Source organism: Amphiura filiformis, chromosome 6 (assembly GCF_039555335.1).
Source record: "Amphiura filiformis chromosome 6, Afil_fr2py, whole genome shotgun sequence".
In the NCBI taxonomy this organism is placed as follows: Eukaryota; Metazoa; Echinodermata; class Ophiuroidea; order Amphilepidida; family Amphiuridae; genus Amphiura; species Amphiura filiformis.
Window position 1 is genome coordinate 8,148,125 of NC_092633.1, and position 19,613 is coordinate 8,167,737.

At 36.0% G+C, this 19,613-nt stretch overlaps 1 protein-coding gene across 1 annotated transcript; it reads left to right on the top strand.

The window, feature by feature from the left end:
* The first annotated feature begins 211 nt into the window (after window positions 1-211).
* Window positions 212-19,587, top strand: LOC140154928 (sulfotransferase 1C4-like). Its single transcript, XM_072177589.1, has 8 exons — window positions 212-548; window positions 12,323-12,499; window positions 13,076-13,197; window positions 13,844-13,936; window positions 14,472-14,718; window positions 15,174-15,268; window positions 16,102-16,270; window positions 17,815-19,587. The coding sequence occupies exons 1-8, from the start codon at window positions 521-523 to the stop codon at window positions 17,922-17,924; spliced, it is 1,041 nt and encodes a 346-aa protein (XP_072033690.1). The 5' UTR covers window positions 212-520; the 3' UTR covers window positions 17,925-19,587.
* The last annotated feature ends 26 nt before the right edge of the window (window positions 19,588-19,613 follow it).

The following is a 19,613-nucleotide window of genomic DNA, read 5'->3' on the forward strand; positions in this document are numbered from 1 at the left end:
TCAACCTGGGTTAAATCTTTAAGTAGAGAATTTACATTTTCATGCAATGCCCTATTTTGTTCTTTAATACACGGCTTTCAGATAATATATCCACTTATACCGTATGTTAGCACATCTATACTCCCAACAAAGGTACAGAAAATGAATTTTTTATGGTTTTCTGAATGACCAAATTACTAAATAGGCCTTTAAACCATGGCGCATATGTACGTTTGTCACTGAAGTTTACAAAGTGGCAGATATCGAGCTTCAAAAGTAAATACTTGTACATGTAATTACATAATATTGTATTTGTGATTATAGCAATTGTGTTCTTTGACCGTTGACCATGCATGAATCAGCATTATTGGTTGCTAACTTCCGGGGAAACTTCAATATACGTGAACTCTTTTGATCATACAAAGACACTGTGAAATTTAAATATACAATTTTGGAAGAACCTGATTGAGTTCCTTCCTGCATGGTACCCATTAGGCCTATTTGACAGAGAGAGGAAAGCAAACCAATACCAGGCAGGGAAATGGATAAGGTGTTTGACTTACACACTGGTATGTAAGATATTTATATAGCTATTTTACTTTAACGTACATGTAGTGTATAGGTCCCGGTATAGGTAATGTATTATGCTCACCCATGTAGAACGTTAACACACTGTGTTTTGCCAGTCATTTTCTTTGCTTGACTAAAATATCACAGCCCTGTCCTCAAGTATACCAACAATATTGAGAAATAAACATCTCAAAAAAGTTATTACCCCGCTTTAAATATTATAAATCTGTAAAATACATTGGAAGCAGAATTTATTTTTGCACATTTTGATACCTCATTTGTAGCAATTGTCTAAATATTGACGTCACAGTGTACATTTGAATCAATGTAACTGAAGACTTGAAAGTTGCAGTAAATTCTATTGATTTTTATTCAGTACTGAGTGTTTTTGCTTATGTGCATGCGCGGCGCATCTAATATGGAAGCACCACGAAAGCACTGATTTCACACACAAAAACCTAGCGGTCAAATGGCTCCGTTTTAGCTGATAAAATCGAATTTTTTCAAGTTCTTTCCCCCGATTAAAACATCAAGATATGAATAGATTTCGCCCAAACATCTCAAGGGGATGTGGATTTAACCGATGTGCACGTAATGTAAGGTAGAAAAACGAGAACTGCCGCATTCTCCTGTGAGCATCGATCAACATAGGGCCTGCACTTTGGCTCGTTTTTTGCAGGTTTACATGGTCCAATAATCACAAGATGACTGACATGTGGTAACAAAGGAAGCAGTCACTGCAATTTGATTATGTCCCATATGATTGGCCATTCAAGACACCCCTGTGAATATACTATAGCGGCCATTTCAAAATATAATACCTGTTTGCTTGACTGTATTGACAATACCCGGGAACAATACACACAGTATATGCATTGGACAAACTTTTTACAATAAGCATGATAAGTGATGATGTGACCTCCAGATTTATACATCGTTCGTCTCGCACACTGAAAACATTTGATTGAATGGACTGTAGGCTACTGCGCCGTGATTACGGTGAAGGACACCGGTTCAAATCCTTTGTTTGGAGCCAATCGATAAAAGCATGCAGGGCTTCTATACCCATGTACAGTTTATCCCTACATAACCTATGTCTTGAATACGCTGGCAAAGTTATGTAATAATCGGATTAATACTATATAGCAGTAGGTAAAAACAAGTTTTGAATACTAATCCGCGCTATAAAGTCCCATTCAGTGATCCCAGCGAAAGTGAAAAAAAAAATCAAATTGTTACGTTTATAAATTTTTTTGAATGAAAAACAAATGGCAAAAAAAAAAAACAGGAAAACGACAGTATTGACGAAGTTGAAGCCCCATTCAAATACATGTAGCTAATTTATATACTGTCAGTACCGGTATATAAATTACAGACTCACGTAAATGCATTATTTTTTGTCTTAGACACACGGTTTTCGGCCGAACCACTGCACTAGCAAACTATGTTAGCACATCTATGACAATGACGAAAGGTACAAAATCAGCCATAGGCCTTTAGATAGCAGAAGACACAAAAGTGGTGTTTTATGACCTTTGACATTCTTTTGTGGCGAGTGACATGGTCTTTCAATTCACGCCGAGTGTCCTTGACAGGTTTGACTATGCTTCAGTGGTCATGAAAGAATTCAAAAGATAACCTCTGCCCCAATAATCCCAAGCAATTGTCTGAAACTGCTCCTCGGATCATAAAAACTCAGTCCTCAAATGATAGTCATAATAATGTCCAAAATTTTGATGATTTTTACGATCGTCGGGATGAAAAAAAATCAAAAAATCACTGAATGGGCCTTTAGTTCCCTCTCCTTACCCTGGCAATATAAATCAAAGAAAAATAAAGAAAGAAAACAAGAAAAGAAAATTAACCAAATTAAGGGATCTGGAATGAGCGTTTTGAGCGTTTCGATAGTATTTTTGTGGGACATGAGAGCACATCAGACATATCGAATTGCATTCTGAATACGAAGAATGTCTTTCTGATATCAAATAAATTTCATTGTTTGAAATTCACGATATAATACAAATTTTATGACAAATTATTAAAATTTGATATTTTTCACATTTTTGATAAATAACAGTCCTCGAAGTAAATATCATAAATCTAATGTTATATTCTTAAACAGTCCCTGGCATGATACCATACATGTATAGGCCTATGTATAGTAAATTTGTCTGCTTTATCTGTTTTGTGCTGTTTAAGCAAATAGTTAAACATAATTTCCATAAAATGTAAGCTTTTACAGACAGCCAGATATGTACTCATTTAATATTGAGCAGAACAAGTGAGGTAAAACAAAGAAAATTGAAATTTACTACTACTAGCGCCAATGAATGTTATACGATTGTAAAACGGTACGATCCTCTGGGTGTGTGTGTGCGTATGTGTGTCCTGCACGCGTATTTTTTTCTGCAACTATAACGGGACACAATACGATACCGGTATGTTATAAGAATCAAACTTACAAGAAAGATGGCTCTTGTCAAATCCTACAATTCTGTCAGAGAAAATATGCATATTTGCATCAAATTTTTAATTAATTGACATAATTGATTAATTAATAAATATTTTATTTAATGATTTACCATAATTCCAAATATGTCAAACAATATGTCAAATTAAAGCTAATGAAATGCTTTATAAATTGGTCAGAGCGCATTTTGCAGAATGCATTTAGTACTTTAGTTACATGATTCCAAACATTCTATTCCAATTTTTTGCTATACACGCATAGGAGCTGTACTTTTAAAATCCGCGCCTAATCAATAATAATAGTCTTTCACTCCATTGTCAAAGTACTGTGCTCCCTGTAGCTGTAGCATTATGGAGTGACCAGGTCCTAGAGTGTGATGGTTTTGTAGCAGATGACAGTGCTCATTCAAGCCTGTCAAGGTCAGTTAGTAGCCACTTGCTGAATGGATGGCCATGATCAGCTATCAAAGAGATGCCTTGTGCAGCTGCCAATCACAGTAGAGGTTTGATAACATTTTGTTAAAACCCAAATGTGATATAAGGACAAAGCTGTGCATGTTGGTACTTAATTGTTTGGATTCTTACGTTGAAATTCCCTTGTATTAGTATTTTTTATGTGTAGTGTATAGTGGTCATAAATTATATAGCTTTTAAATTTTGGGCATTTTTGCTCTGTTGCACTGTACCATTATGGAATTTGAGCAAATCAATTACCGACACAAGCAGGTATACAGTGTATTATTTTATTTTTATTTCGTATCTCAGGAGCACAGCTCACTTGGTAAGGCATCAGAATTTGGTACGCTAGCGCTTCGAACTTTAAATCGGAAGGTGGTGAGTTCGAGCCTCATCACGGTCACATTAATTTTATAAACCAAATATTGTTCGAACTTTTCATATTTGTTTTTCTTTTATTGTTTCTTTGATCCATATTGCCAGTGTAAGGAGAGGAGGGAACTAACGGCCCATTCAGTTATTTTTTTTTTTTCATCCGGACGATCGTAAAAATCATCAAAATTCAGATTTTGTACAAGACTGCAGAACTCAGTCTTCAATGATATAGTCAGTAATAATAATCTTTTGGTCATTATATGACTATCATCATTTGAGTTCTTATGATACATCATCCGAAGAGCAGTTTCAGACAATTGCTTGGGATTGTTGGGGCAGAGGTTATCTTTGAATTCTTTCATGACCACCGAAGCAGAGTTAAACCTGTCAAGGACACTCGGCGTGAATTGAACTGACCATGTCACTCGCCACAATAGAATGTCAAAGGTCATAAAACATCAACTTGGTGTCTTCTGCTAGTGGTTCAGCCCTTTCAGTGTAGGCCTATTTAAGACAAAAATAATGCATTTACGTGAATCTGTAATTTATATACTGACAGTATATATAAATTAGCTACATGTATTTGAATGGGGCTTCAACTTCGTCAATACTGCCGTTTTCTTGGGTTTTGTGCCAATTTTTTCATTAAATTTTTTATAAAAGTAACAATTTGATTTTTTTTTTTCACTTTCGCTGGGATCACTGAATGGGGCTTTGCAACGCGATATATTCAAAACTTGTATTCACCTACTGTTATAGCATTAATCCGATTATTACACAACCTCGCCAGCGTATTCAAGACATCCAATGCAAATAATCACCTAGATTATGACGTATCATATCGTAAATATGGCGGAGTACTCAAATTCATTGAACAAAAGCATGATTACAAGCTATTGCAATCTACCGCGACAGCTCGTCTCACGCACATAACAAATGCACAAATACGATCAAATAGGTTGACGACAACGTTTGATTGAATGCACTGCATTGTGCCATGATTATGGTGAAGGACACCGGTTCAATTCCTTTGTATGGAGCCAATCAATAATTTCACGCACATCCTCTATTATTGCCCAATTATTGCCCGGGATGATTGCACACTGTAAAAGAGCTATTGTTATAATGTTTGATGAAATCGTGTTTAACTACCGTATTTGCTTAAGAACGGCACAATACAGATAAAGCAGACACATTGACTACATGTGGTACATGTATATACATATTAATATAGGGAATGTGTGTGAGTCGAGTATTACCTAATTATAATAGGGGCGTATCCAAAAATGAATTCACGCCCCTTTCAAATGTCGAGCCAAAGTGCAGGCCCTATGAGTGCAAAATGTGAGCACTTTAAACTTCAACGGCGTTTATTTCAATGTTCATTTTCTCTGTAAAATGACGATTTAGGTACACGATAACTCAATAAATACAACATATACAAGTAAGCAATTATGCTCATCATAAAAAGCATGATTGACTCAAAAAACCCGTTTTCTCACTTTTTTATATTTTTGTCTATTTCCGATTTTAGGCATCATATTGTGCAAATAAGCATTTGCGAATTTCAAAAAGTTCATTTTGATGCCTTATACAGGGTGTCCCAAAAAAGAGGCCCCTCATTGCGCCCTCTTTTTCTCCTATTTCTGAAAAGTTGATCAAATATATTTTGGTATGTAAGACACCTTGAGTCGTTAGCTTTAATAAACCAAAACAATTATATCAATCGGCTCACAACTTTTGAAGATATGCCTTTTTAAAGAACTGTACCCATTTTCACTCTGTCCACGGAGAAGGTTTGGCTACTTTAAAGTTTGAAAAGAAGTATACACATTAATAACACATACCATGCATGAATTAGAGGTTAATAACTGCGCATCGGTTATTTGGAGGGCATTGTGAAAAATCTAAACATTTTGCCTTTGGAACCGAGGAATATCCCGAGGGGCGCAGCACCGAGGGATATTCCGAGGTCCAAAGCAAAATGTTTAGATTTTTCACAATGCCCGACATGTAACCGATGCAAAGTTATTAAACTCATTCATAACCGTCACTTTGATCTTTTAACTTTACAAAATAACACAAAATTTTCCTCAAAAGTTTGTAAAAATAAACAATTCTTACATCTTCCCTTTCCCAAAATCGATCAGGCTAAAACAAAACGGCCAATAACAAAAGTGCGTATCAGGATCGGTCTATTGCCATTTGGTCTAATACCATTTCGTCTAATTCCCATTTAGTCTATATTCAATTGGTCTATTACCAGAAAGGCTAATTGCCAGTTAGTCTAATAATCATATAGTCTAATGTCTATTTAGTCTAATATTGTTTGGTCTAATAACCGGTATGTCTACTAACCATATAGTCTAATAAGCATTTGGTCTAATATTTCTTTAATAACCATTTGGTCTAATAACCGTTTGGTCTAATAACCGTTATGTCTAATGCTCGTATGGTCTAATAACCAGTTAGTCTAATACCATTTCGTCTATTTATTAACAAACTAAATGCTTGAAAGACTAAATGGTGTGTAGACCAAATGGCTATTAGACCAAATGGTTATTAGACCTATTGGTTATAGACCAAATGAGTATTAGACTAAATGGTTGTTAGACTAAATGGTTTTAGACTTATTGGTTATTAGACTAAATGGTTATCGGACCAAATGGTTATCGGACCAAATGGTTAAAGGACCAAATGATTATTGTACGTAGTGGATATAGACCTAATGGTCCGTATGCACAAAAGAATTAGACCGGGTCTAAAGTTAGACCTGGTCTAAGTGGATTTTAGTTCCATCAGGAATGGTCCTTTACTCCTATTTCCTTCATAAAGTAGCTAGCAAATTCTAAAGATTTAAATGCAGAGTTCAAAAATAATACAAAATATCTTAAGCAAATGTAAAGGAAAATGTCCTTTCTCCTGGGACTAAATTCCACTTAGACCAGGTCTAACTTACGACCCGGTCTAACTCTTTTGTGCATACGGACCAATGGGTTTAGACGAAATGGATGTAGACGAAATGGATATTAGACCAAATGGTATTAGACCAAATGGCAAATCCCCTCAGGATCTGTGCAAATATGGTAGCGTGCAATCCTAATACGGCAGCCAGCGGGCGCGCAGTTCGTTGGACGCACAATACGGCGCACGCAGAAGTCGATTGTGTGCGACATTGGAACAATTACGCATTTTGCGGTCAATTGTGAGATATTAATGACCTCGATTTGCGTTCGCGTTTTCACAAATAATAAAATATGATTGGATCGCACGCATCGCGTTTATTAATGAGGTTATGAATACCTCATTAATAAACGCGATGCGTGCGATCAATCATATTTTATTATTTGCAAAAACGCGAACGCAAATCGAGGTCATTAATAGAGGTTAATAACTGCGCATCGGTTATTTGGAGGCATTGTGAAAAATCTAAACATTTTGCCTTTGGAACCGAGGAATATCCCGAGGGCGCAGCCCCGAGGATATTCCGAGGTCCAAAGGCAAAATGTTTAGATTTTCACAATGCCCGACATATAACCGATGCAAAGTTATTAACCTCATTTCATAACCTCATTAATATACGCAGCAAGTGCGATCCAATCACAGATAATAACTTTTATATACGCGGACGCAATTGCAGGTCATTGAAAAAGTATAATGACCGCGTCTCGTGACGTAGCTAAAAGTACGCTCTACAATGACCGCGTTACGTGACGTGTTACGCGTTCGAACAATTTACGCGGACGCTGGCCACCGTATTTAGACATCGCATGATTGCGTGCTAGTGTGATTGGTCGCTAGCGGTATTTCCTTAATGGGCTATTCGATTTTTTACAGGGAAACGACAGATAAAGTTAAAATTGTGTTCTGTTTTCAAAATAAAAGAAGAAAATGTGACGTAAATTGAATTAAAAAAGTGAAAAGTGACGGTTATGAATGAGGTTAATGACTTTGCATCAGTTATTTTTCGGGTATTGTGAAATATCTAAACATTGTGCTTTGGACCTCGGAATATCCCTCGGGGCTGCGCCTCTCGGGATATTCCTCAGCTCCAAAGCACAATGTTTAGATATTTCACAATACCCTCAAAGCAACTGATGCGCAGTCATTAACCTCTAATCATAACCGTCACTTTGATCTTTTAACTTTACAAAATAACAAACAATTTTCCTCAAAAGTTTGTAAAAATAAACAATTTTTACATCTTCCCTTTCCCAAAATCGATCAGGCTAAAACAAAACGACCAATAACAAAAGTGCGTATCAGAATCTGTGTAAATATGGTAGCGCGCAATCCAAATACGGCAGCCAGCGCGCGCGCAGTTCGTTGGACGCACAATACGGCGCACGCAGAAGTCAATTGTGTGCGACATTGGAACAATTACGCATTTTGCGGTCAATTGTGAGATATTAATGACCTCGAATTGCGTTCGCGTTTTCATAAATAATAAAATATGATTCATCCCAGAATCCTATCACACCTAAACAGTGGTGGGAACACTTTCTGACTCTCATGAATAGAAATGTTTCTCATAATGATACACTATTTGAAGATTATATAAATAATTTTGTGTCAAATTTTAATGAAAATGATGTAAATAATATTGATTCTATTATTACTAATGATGTAAATAACATTAATGCTATTATTACCATCAACGAAGTCAAAGAAGCAATCTAAACACTAAAAAAAGGAAAGGCAGTTGGAGTTGACGGTATTTATAACGAAATGTTACAAGAGGGTATATCAGTTCTTGCACCATCTTTAACCTGTCTTTTTAATTCAATTTTAGGCAGGGAATTTTTCCCTCTTCCTGGAGACTTAGCACAGTAACAGTACTTCACAAAAAAGGCGACAAAAATCAGCCAAAAAATTACAGAGGAATCGCTGTATCGAGTAATTTATGTAAATTATTTTGTTTAGTGTTATATAACCGTTTAAATGTCTTTTGTGATAAGGAAACTATAATTCCACATAATCAAATTGGTTTTAGAAAGGGCTCTCGAACCAGTGACCATTTTAGTTCTCAAAACACTTATTAATAAATATATTCATCGTGCTAGTAAATCTTATTTATATGTATGTTTTATTGATTTTTCTGCCGCCTTTGATACCATCTGGCGAAATGCTCTTTTATATAAATTAAGCCAAACGGGTATTGGCGGCAACTTTTTTCAAATAATTAAGAACATGTATACATCTGTTTCTTTCGCTGTAAAATGTGACAACAAACTTACTGATGCGTTTAACACCACAGTCGGCGTGAAACAAGGCTGTGTCCTTAGCCCAATTTTCTTCAATATTTTTCTTAGCGATCTTCCAAAAATATTTGATGCTAATTGCGCTCCAGTGAGTCTTAACAACTCACCTCTCAGTTGTCTCATGTATGCTGATGATCTAATCATTTTATCTGAAAGTGCAAATGGCCTTCAACATGCCCTTGATAAATTGCACAATTATTGCAGAAAGTGGAAACTGTTAGTTAACATTGACAAATCAAATGTCATGATATTCAATAATAAGGTGGTCATGTTTTGAAAGGTTGTAAATTTAATTATGGTAATTGTAACATCAACATAACTAATGAATATTGCTATTTGGGTATCATTTTTGTACCATCTGGTTCATTTACAAAAGCAATGATTAGACTTAAAGACAAAGCAATGAAAGCATATTATAAAATTAGGGATAATTTTATAAGTGACTCTAAAATGTAGCATGAAATTATTTCAGACCCTCATCCAACCAATCCTTAGCTATGGATGTGAGGTTTGGGCACCATATTTGTTAAACAAACTGAACGACTCAAACTTTCTTACAACATGTGATAAACTTCCAAGTGAATCTATTCACATTAAGGTTTGCAAAATTATACTCGGAGTTCATAAAAATCCACTAACAATGCAGTAAGAGGCGAATTAGGTAGTTTTCCACTGCTCACAACTATGCTTTCTTTATCTGTAAAATACTGGTGGAAGCTAAACGAAAAATGTATGAATGGTAATGATTCTCTTGTAATTCAAGCACTTGTAGATAACAGAAAGTTAGTGTGTACTAATAATTTCACATGGTCGACAGGTATAAAAAATATATTTAGCCTTATCAATAGGATTGACATTTGGGATAAACCAAATACGATCACCGCTTCCAATTTTAATGAAATTATTGTATCTAAACTTCAAATCGTCTATAACAATCTTTGGGTTAATCATATTAATAATTTTAGTCCTAAACTCAGAACATATTGTATATTCAAAAATTCTTTCAGTGCAGAAAATTATGTTATTATCGCTAAAAAAGATCTTCCAGGGCTGCATTCTGTAAATTAAGAATAAGCGCACATAATCTCATGATCGAAAAGGGCGTCACTTCTCTCCAAAAATTAATCCAGAGAATAGAATTTGTACACTTTGTAATTTAAATAAGGTGGAGGATGAATTTCATTTTGTAATGATATGTCCTTTCTATACCAACCCTCGCCAAGATTTATTATCTACAATACATGAAATGTATGATATAGATGGTATGGTAGACACTGACATTTTCAAACTTATAATGAGTGCAAGTGATTTTGACAGTATTACTCCAATAACCAAATTCGTCAAATCAGCTTTTGATTCACGAACGAACATGGACTTATAGATAATAACAAAGTTCCCATTTGGGCTTAGAGCAGCGGCCCCCTGTCATATTTTCATTATATAGGCTCAATGTAACATGGACTTGAGCGCCACTATTAATATTGTCTATTATTATTAAGACTAATTTATATTTCTTCTATAATTGTAAATATTTGTACTTGTAACTTTAATATTGCAATTTCAATTGTAAATATTTGTATTTGTAAATATTAACTATACCAGTTTGTTTGGTGAATGTTAATAAAATATATTGATATATTGATATTGATTGGATCACACGCATCATGCATATTTATGAGGTTATGAATATCTCACAATTGACCGCAAAATACGTAATTGTTCCAATGTCGCACACAATTGACTTCTGCGTGCGCGGTATTGTGCGTCCAACAAACTGCGCGCGCGCTGGCTGCCGTATTTGGATTGGGCGCTACCATATTTTGCACAGATTGTGATACGCACTTTTGTTATTGGTCGTTCTGTTTTAGCCTGATCGATTTTTGGCAAGGGAAGATGTAAAAATCATCTATTTTTATAAACTTTTGAGCAAAATGTTGTGTTATTTTGTAAGGTGAAGAGATTAAAGTGACGGTTATGAATGAGGTTAATAACTTTGCATCGGTAATATGTCGGGCATTGTGAAAAATCTAAACATTTTGCTTTGGACCTCGGAATATCCCTCAGGGCTACGCCCCTCGGGATATTCCTCGGTTCCAAAGGCAAAATGTTTAGATTTTTCACAATGCCCTCCAAATAACCGATGCGCAGTTATTAACCTCTAAACATTCCTCAATGATAACTTTATAAAATAACTTTATTTATGGAGTGGGCTTTACCGGTGGGTTTATGGGCAATGGATTTTGTTAATTAATTTGTGGGTAAAATGGATGCCGAATGGGACTTCTTTTGCTTTACTTGCAATTACTTATTTTTTCTTGGTTATTTATGCCTTTTTGTTTTATTTACTTGTATGTTTCTTACTTTCTTACTTTATTGTTTCTTGCTTCTTCTTTTTTTTAAATTATTTACAACATAAGTCACTTTTTAGGTAGCCCAAAAAGGCTGTTTGGGTTGTCTGTGGTTCTTCTGAAGTGAGTTTACTGTGCTGCTCTGCCCTCTACCTGGTTGCCTCCTTGGCGAATACAGATTTCAGCCCTGGTCCTCATTGCATCCATGTGCGCCGGATACTTGCGAATGCATTCAGTAATACGTTTGCGAAGATCTTGGATTTTGCCACAAAGAAAAAAAATCAATTGGTGTGAGGTCTGGTGATCGTGCAGGCCACTCCACAGCATGAGCCATCCCAGCCACTCTGTTTGCTATCCGTGGACAGAGTGAAAAACGGGTACTTTTATTCAAAGGGCATATCTTCAAAAGTTGTGAGCCGATTGAAATAATTGTTTTGGTTTATTAAAGCTAACGATTAAAGGTTTCTTTACATACCAAACGATATTTAATCAACTTTTCCGAAATAGGAGAAAAAGAGGGCGTAACGAGGGGCCTCTATTTTTGGGACACCCTGTATGGTCAATATCTCCAAAAATAAGGCCAATATCAAAAAACTATAAAAAAAAAAAAAAAAACACCGGTTTTTGTAATGGTGCCTCAGGATTAAGAAAAAAACAAAACAAAACTTTTTGGAATGAGTGTTTTTTTGTTATGATGTACCGAACAAAAATTGCCAAAAATTCACTTTTCTTATTATTTTCTTCATAATTGTTGTTTTGTTTTTACTTCAAATCTGTGTTTATATTGAGATTCATTGATGTCTTGCCTTTATAAAAATGTATACTTTTATATGTCTTGCGTGTGTTTAATTGGTTTATGTGCAGTTCAGGTGATGGCAGATGCTATGAAGGATAGCACCGAGCAGAGAGAGGTACATTTATTTGAGTACGATGGAGTATGTTTTGCCAACACCAATGTGAAGAAAGAGACACTGAGTAACGATATGCCCAAATGGAAGGCTAGAACAGATGATGCTTTCGTTGTCACCTACCCCAAGGCAGGTTGGTACGACTCCGAATTCCTACAGACCACAATAAATATGCCCAATCATTGCGAGCAAGTGTGGTTTAATTTTGCTCTCTATCTTTATGGATGTATCCAAGGTATATTATGAAAATAGTTGGGTGATTGAAATTATTAGAGGTACGCCTATTCCAGTAGAAAACTACTGGGTTTATCCTGTTTTACCAGATAAAACAGCTCAATCGTAATCCTTCAAGTTGAATGTTGGGATATTTTGGGTGCTAGTTGCGCGTTGCGTAATGCGTGACTAGCCTACGCTTATGTGAATTTATGCGAGAGTTGGGACTTTATTGATGCGTGAGGTAACAAAAACTGAATAATTTTCGCCTCTTATAAGCCGAAAAAACTTTAGCTAAATGCAGGAACAAACAATGATGGACTGGTGTTTTCTTTTTTGGCTCCTAAATAACATGCGTATCGTTTTGACATTATTTAAGGTAGTCAAATTCTCGTGAGTTATAAATAACGTTAAACAAAAACTATTATAGTTGTTCTTGAATTCTGTTTATGACCATGGGTTTAACAAGATACGTTTTACTGAACTATACTTCAAGGAACAACTTGGACACAAGAAATCATGTACCTCGCCATGAATGGTGGTAATACTGAGGAAGCGCAGAAAGGACACACCATGTTTCGGATTCCATATCTGGAAGCTAATTTTCAACCACCAAAAGTAAGTGAAAAACTCTTTAAAATGACAATTTACAAATCAAGGCTATTCAACTATTTGCTCGTAGGTCCCAGTGCGGTTAGCCCATCTCCGTTTCTGTAGTATATAGTTAGATTATGATTTTGTTTAATTTATGAGTGAAATAATAAATGAAAAATCAATATTAAAATTGATATGAAACATACTCGACGATGCATTACGTTACCTCACGGCTATGCCTTAAAAAATGTGTACATTTTCACCTTGAGAGAATGCAGTTATGACCGCGTGTATCATTTCAATGAGTAAAAAGCTCACCCACGACATAATTAAGGACCATTCATACTACCACCGCATTTGCGATGAGTTGCTTTGCGATGCGGTGTTTTGCCGCACTGCATCGTACTGCAAACTACTGCATTGCGATATCGCAATAAAGTTAAATACATTTTAACTTGAAAATGCGACGAGTTGCGTTGAGTTGCGGCAAAAAGTAATCGATATATCGGCATCGCAAAGCAACGCATCGCAAATGCGGTGGTAGTATGTACGGACCTTTAGCCGCCATTATAAAAGGTAATCTGCTTCTTATTCTTTCATAAATGAAAATGATAAATCATCATAAATGTTTTTTGTTTGTTTGTTTGTTGTATTGGGTTTTTTTTTTCAGATAAAGTGGTTCGCTCATCCGTTGAAAGCTTTGATATTTCTTTGGTGTTCGTTGAAGATCCTATTTCGAATGCTTCTATTCAGCATAAAACAGGTAAGACAGTAAATAGAGATTAAAATATAGCTGTACAACACTGGAGTCATAAAGTCCGACGTTATTGCGTGTGTTTTCCAATGTGATAGACGTCGGTTCTCCCATGCTATTTTCGGGTTTTCGCGGTTATTGGAAATTGTTTATATCCGTTATTATAGTCATAAACCTCGCTAATCCTAAGATTCCCTAGTCCAAAATGTTTGCTAGATCCCTAACCATAAACTCTTAAGGTCCGTTCATACTACCACCCCATTTGCGATGCGTTGATTTGCAATACATTTTAACTTGGAAATGCGACGAGTTGCGTTGAGTTGCGGCAAAAGTAATCGATATATCGGCATCGCAAAGCAACGCATCGCAAATGTGGTGGTAGTATGAACGGACCTTTACCCTAACCCGGTACGCGGTAAGGCATTGACATAATATTATTGCCAAATCTGGCCTTGGCATGTTAAATTACATTAATTTTGTGTCGATCAATAATAGTAATAATAAACTGTACTCTTTGTCATTTTCTACTCCATTGTCGATATAGGGCAGATTTTCCATCCCATCAACATTAGACATTATGGATATGATGCCATCGCCTCGTTTATTAAAATCTCATCTACCAGCTCATTTGCTACCACCGGATATCTACGCAAAGAAATCCAAAATTGTATACGTTACAAGGAATCCAAAAGATGTAGCTGTGTCCTTTTATCATTTCCACAAATGGGTAAAAGATCTACCACAATATGATTCTTGGGATGCGTTTTTTGACGATTTTATGACAGGAAATGGTATGTATATAGACCGAAAGTCTGGTATACTACTGTTGTTGCTTTTCATTACTTTTGTTTGTTTGTTTATTTGTTTGTATTTTGTTGGTGTTTTTAGTTTATTAAAACCAACATACCAACAACAAATAAACCAACAAACAACCAACAATAATAGGCGTGCACATAAATTCACTCCTATTTTATATTTCAATGGACGGAAATATTCATGACTTGACCATATTATTTATTTTTGACAAAAGAATCGTCAAAACATATACCCATTTCCACACTATTTTGGACACGGTGTGTTACAAGTCCTTTGATGAAGTACCTCTGCAACCAGATTAATGTACAGCGTGAAAAAAACACAAATCAAGCAAGGAACAGATTGATTAGTAAAGTTATACATGTTGAGAGTATTTATGCCATATGGATCGTAGTAAACTTGTTATTTTCATTGTTCTAACACTGGGCAGTAACCAATGGTAAATGGTATGAACACTACCTGGGATATTGGAAGAAAAGAGACGAAGAAAACATATTGTTTTTAAAATTCGAGGACATGAAGAAGGTAATTGCGATATTTGTTTTATTATGTTACGAGTCGTTAATGACTCAAGACCAAAGACACCTTTTTCACAAATTCACTTCAGAATGCACAACAAAACACACTGTTTAGGTTAACAATATCTGTCTTTTAATCAAAAGTGAAATGCGATTTATTTATAATGATCTGGTACATAATCATAGATACATGCAATCAAATAAATCTATTATGAGAGTTCGATTCTGTTACTTAGCCAGCAGCTTTCTTCTTGTTGTTGATTTGAGAGGTCTGATGTCAATGTTCTTGATGTATATCCTGTTTCACTTATCATGCGAAGATTACTGTTCAACGAAGTCCACTGAAGACCTTTATATCCTTTGTATGAAATCCTCGCATAGTTGGCTATCTCCAAAATGGTGCTATTTTCACCTTCCGCCCAATTTCTAATGGAAAACAGGCCTGCATTGCATTGCATTGCAGATGTCCCCCTGTTTCCACTTACATTGACAGATGCAATTGTGCAACACAATTAACATTCTAGAAAAAGGGGATTTCCCAACTATACAAAAATTAGAAATGATTCAATTTGCTTTTGATCAACTTGATGTATGAGAGGGGATTCCCTAAAATGTCTCATGAAATAGATTTTAATTGTAAATAAAAATACATAATCAAATTAAATTACTCAGGTCACATCACATTTCAAACTGAGCCAATACTGGCTGTACAATCTTCTTGTCTATATAGAAGATTGTACTTTCTTATACTTTTCACTTTCTCCACGTGGTTCATTTTTCCCAATATAAAATTTATATCTCCCAGGATGCTTATTATACTAATTTTACTTAACAAAACAGGATGAAAAGGCTGCGGTGAAACAAATCTGTGAGTTTCTTGGCTACCATTACTCAGATGAGATCATAGATCGGATAACACGACACACTACATTTGGGAGTATGAAAAAGAACCCAATGACTAACCCAGATTCATTAATGGAAAAGAAAGACGTCTCATTTATGCGAAAAGGTACGTCATTATATTCTAAATAATACAGTACCTACAAAGTTTCAACATTACATGTCTTATTCAGTGCACCTTTTCATACTGTAGCTGCACTTCAAAGATTTTCCCAGATATCTGTTATATGAAGTCTTCTCTCAAGTTAAATGTCCCCAAATGTATCGTAACCAAAATGCACGTTCTTTTTTAATGAATTGGTTAAGTATTTTCAACTTAACCCACAAAGGCAAAGTCAACAGAAGTGGGCACGATTATGTCTTCATGGGTGATGGAAGTATAAGAGTTGAATGGAGCAATCTGTGGGTGAAATTTAGAGATGGTTGAACCCGGGACTCCGATTGCAGTTGGAAATGTTTGTATAGAGGCCATCAGCCTTTTCCGCGGGACCGCCATCTTGTGGGTACTGCCGTTCTGCATGTCATGCGTTAGACATTACGCCCCCGGAAGTCGCAGCACGTGACGCACCTCTTCAGTCTACCGTCGACGCGGTGATCTTAGCAACAAGGCACTCCATACCCACAAGATGGCGACGTTGACGTCACAATGACTACCTCTATTGACCGTCCTCGCAGACACGACGACGGAGAAAGGGTGGTTGACTTTAAATTAGCATTGAATTAGATCTGAAACTTCCCTTATTGTTTTTGACGATGTGGCTTAATATATTTATATACATCCCCACCAATCCCTCACTCCCAAACCACACACATCGATATACTTATAAACGCCGGCAATCGGGGACACACGGTTGTTTGATGGCATGTAAAACGGAGTCATTTTTAAGAAAAGTTGAACAATGATGGCGCTATTTATTTAAAATCTTGTTTACATCTTTACAAGGGGTATACACTTGCATAATGGTATTAGAACATCAGCAAAAAGACAAACAAATGACAAGGGAATTTTCAAAAAACTTTTTATCATGAAATGTAAGGAATAATTCATCTAAATAGCCTAATTTAAAATAAAAATATATGTAAATAGCGCCCTCAATTTGCCCACAAATTTACAGTTTATAGAATAAAAATTAGCCCAAAAAAGCAGAAAAAGATGAATATTTTGAAATAGAAATGGAATTCTATGTTGAAAATTGCTAAAAAATATAACATTTATATGCAGTTGTTGGTATTATTCAGCTCTAGAATTGAACATTATATAATGTTTTGTTAGAAAAATTAATAAATGATAAACCGTGGACACTCTTACATGCGTCAGAGAAATGACTACAACCGGGGACATACACCTCTAATTTTGTACTATCCAACCAGTCCACATTAGAGAAATCACCATCGAACCGGGGTCCATCTAATATAACTGTGGACTCATGTTTATCGGAAAATTTGGGCCAACCTGGAACGTTCTGGCAACCGGTGGACGTTCGCAGAATATGTGTGTCTGCATTAGTTGCTCACGTGTCTGACTGGGTGTACCCGGTTGGGGTGGTTACAAGTGTCCGCAGTCCGCCTCAAACTCACTCCACGCATACGTACACGCGCGATAATAAGAGTGCAAGACTACAAATTATTGTTTGTTATCAATCCTATTCACAGGTGTAGTGGGGGACTGGAAGAACTACTTTTCTGATGCACAAAACAAAGCCATTGAAGCTCTTTGCGAAGAAAAATTTAAAGGAACTGGATTGACTTTTGAATTTGAGTAAGGAAACGGAATCAAGGTGGAAACAGTATAAAGGTGACTTAAGGAATGGAGCTGAGACAAACATGATGGACTTTAATTTCAAAAGTACATTATATTTAAAATTGTGCATACATGTATTATGCCACGTTGTATGAAACGTTTTAATATAGATCATGACTGTATGGTATTTATTACCAGCAATGTGGAAAAAGAGACACATGTACTAGAACCGAAAAAAGGTATCATTTTGTTGAAGGAGCAGAGTTCAACAAACCATAACCCCGCTACTGGATATCGTTTGAAGTCAAATGATATACCATTTTAAAGCTTATGATATCTAATTTCTAAACACAAAATAAAACAAAATTGACCGGGCCGACTTTACGGCTGATTCGTAGTGTCCGGTCACAAGTGGGGTATCAAATCAAAAGTGCTAAATCCCAAAAGGGAGAGCGTATAGTAAAAATTCAAAGAACAGACCTTCCAGAATAGGTAGTCGTTACTCTGACTTTAGATCGAATTGCCGCAAAAAGTGGACAGTTGGGGGGGTGCCTTAAAAGTGTGTATGTGGTGCAAACTGGGAGTGGGAGAAAAATATGGAGGTAAATGTTTGCCTTGCACCCCCCTACAATCAACGAAAAAAGTCTTGGAACGCTTGCGTATAAATAACCGAAAACTGTCACCCACTCTCCCCCGTGCAATGTTGAGAAATACCAAAGTCTTCAGCGGTTTCCCAATGTGTTCCAACATTGATTGATGGGGAGAGGGGAAGGGTATAACATTGTTGTAGATGTCATGCTTGTTCCCAGGCAAAACATACGTCATTTCCATGATCATATGAAATTCTGCACGGAATTTCGACAGAGTGTACCAAGCGTTCCAAGGACTTTTTTCGTAGATTGTAGTTCCGCCACTACATTTAAGAATGCCGATGGGTTGCACTAGCGGTATTACGTGATATCGCACGTTTACTCTTTCAAGTACCGCGTTCACGTTCACCTGGCTGTCTAATAAATCCTCCAACAAAAGTAACGCAGCCGTTATAAATACGCCTATAGCTTCAGAAATCCTATTCACAATAATTTAACATAGAAAGAACGATGGTTTATTTACGCCCATACGTCCAATGTCGTTCTATATTAGCAACACAGTTGTGTTTGTAATGAACAATACCCGAACTCCATCCAATTGTATTGACTTGAATTCAGCGCTAAGATACTAGCGGGTTCGCACAATGCTTGCGTAGCATTGATTGCTGTAAAATGCAACTTTTAAAGTTGTGTATTTTTTATTTAAAAATACTACTGTGTTGCTAATGTTGAATGACATGTTCATGTTTTTCTTTCACTTAATTGAAATTAGTAAATAATATGGTATTGATTTCAAATTTATAAATTTAAATACCACTTCAAATGCCTCATTGTTAAAAAATACCCATCTTAAGAGCACCGACCAGATGGTTCATGATTCAACTCAATTCAGTCACTTTTGCTACCCAAAGAATAGGAAAGTGGCCCAAGCTGTTTTAGGACTACTTTACACAATTGGCCATATCTTCGCTCATAGACCATTGATTTTATTGATACAAAGCTCATGTTGTAGCGAAAGAAATTACCTTAACGACCAAGTAAAAAATTACTTTCCAGATTGAATCAATTTTTGTTAGTATCCCTCCCTTTCCACCTTTTCCGATTTTCCCTGATGATATCTT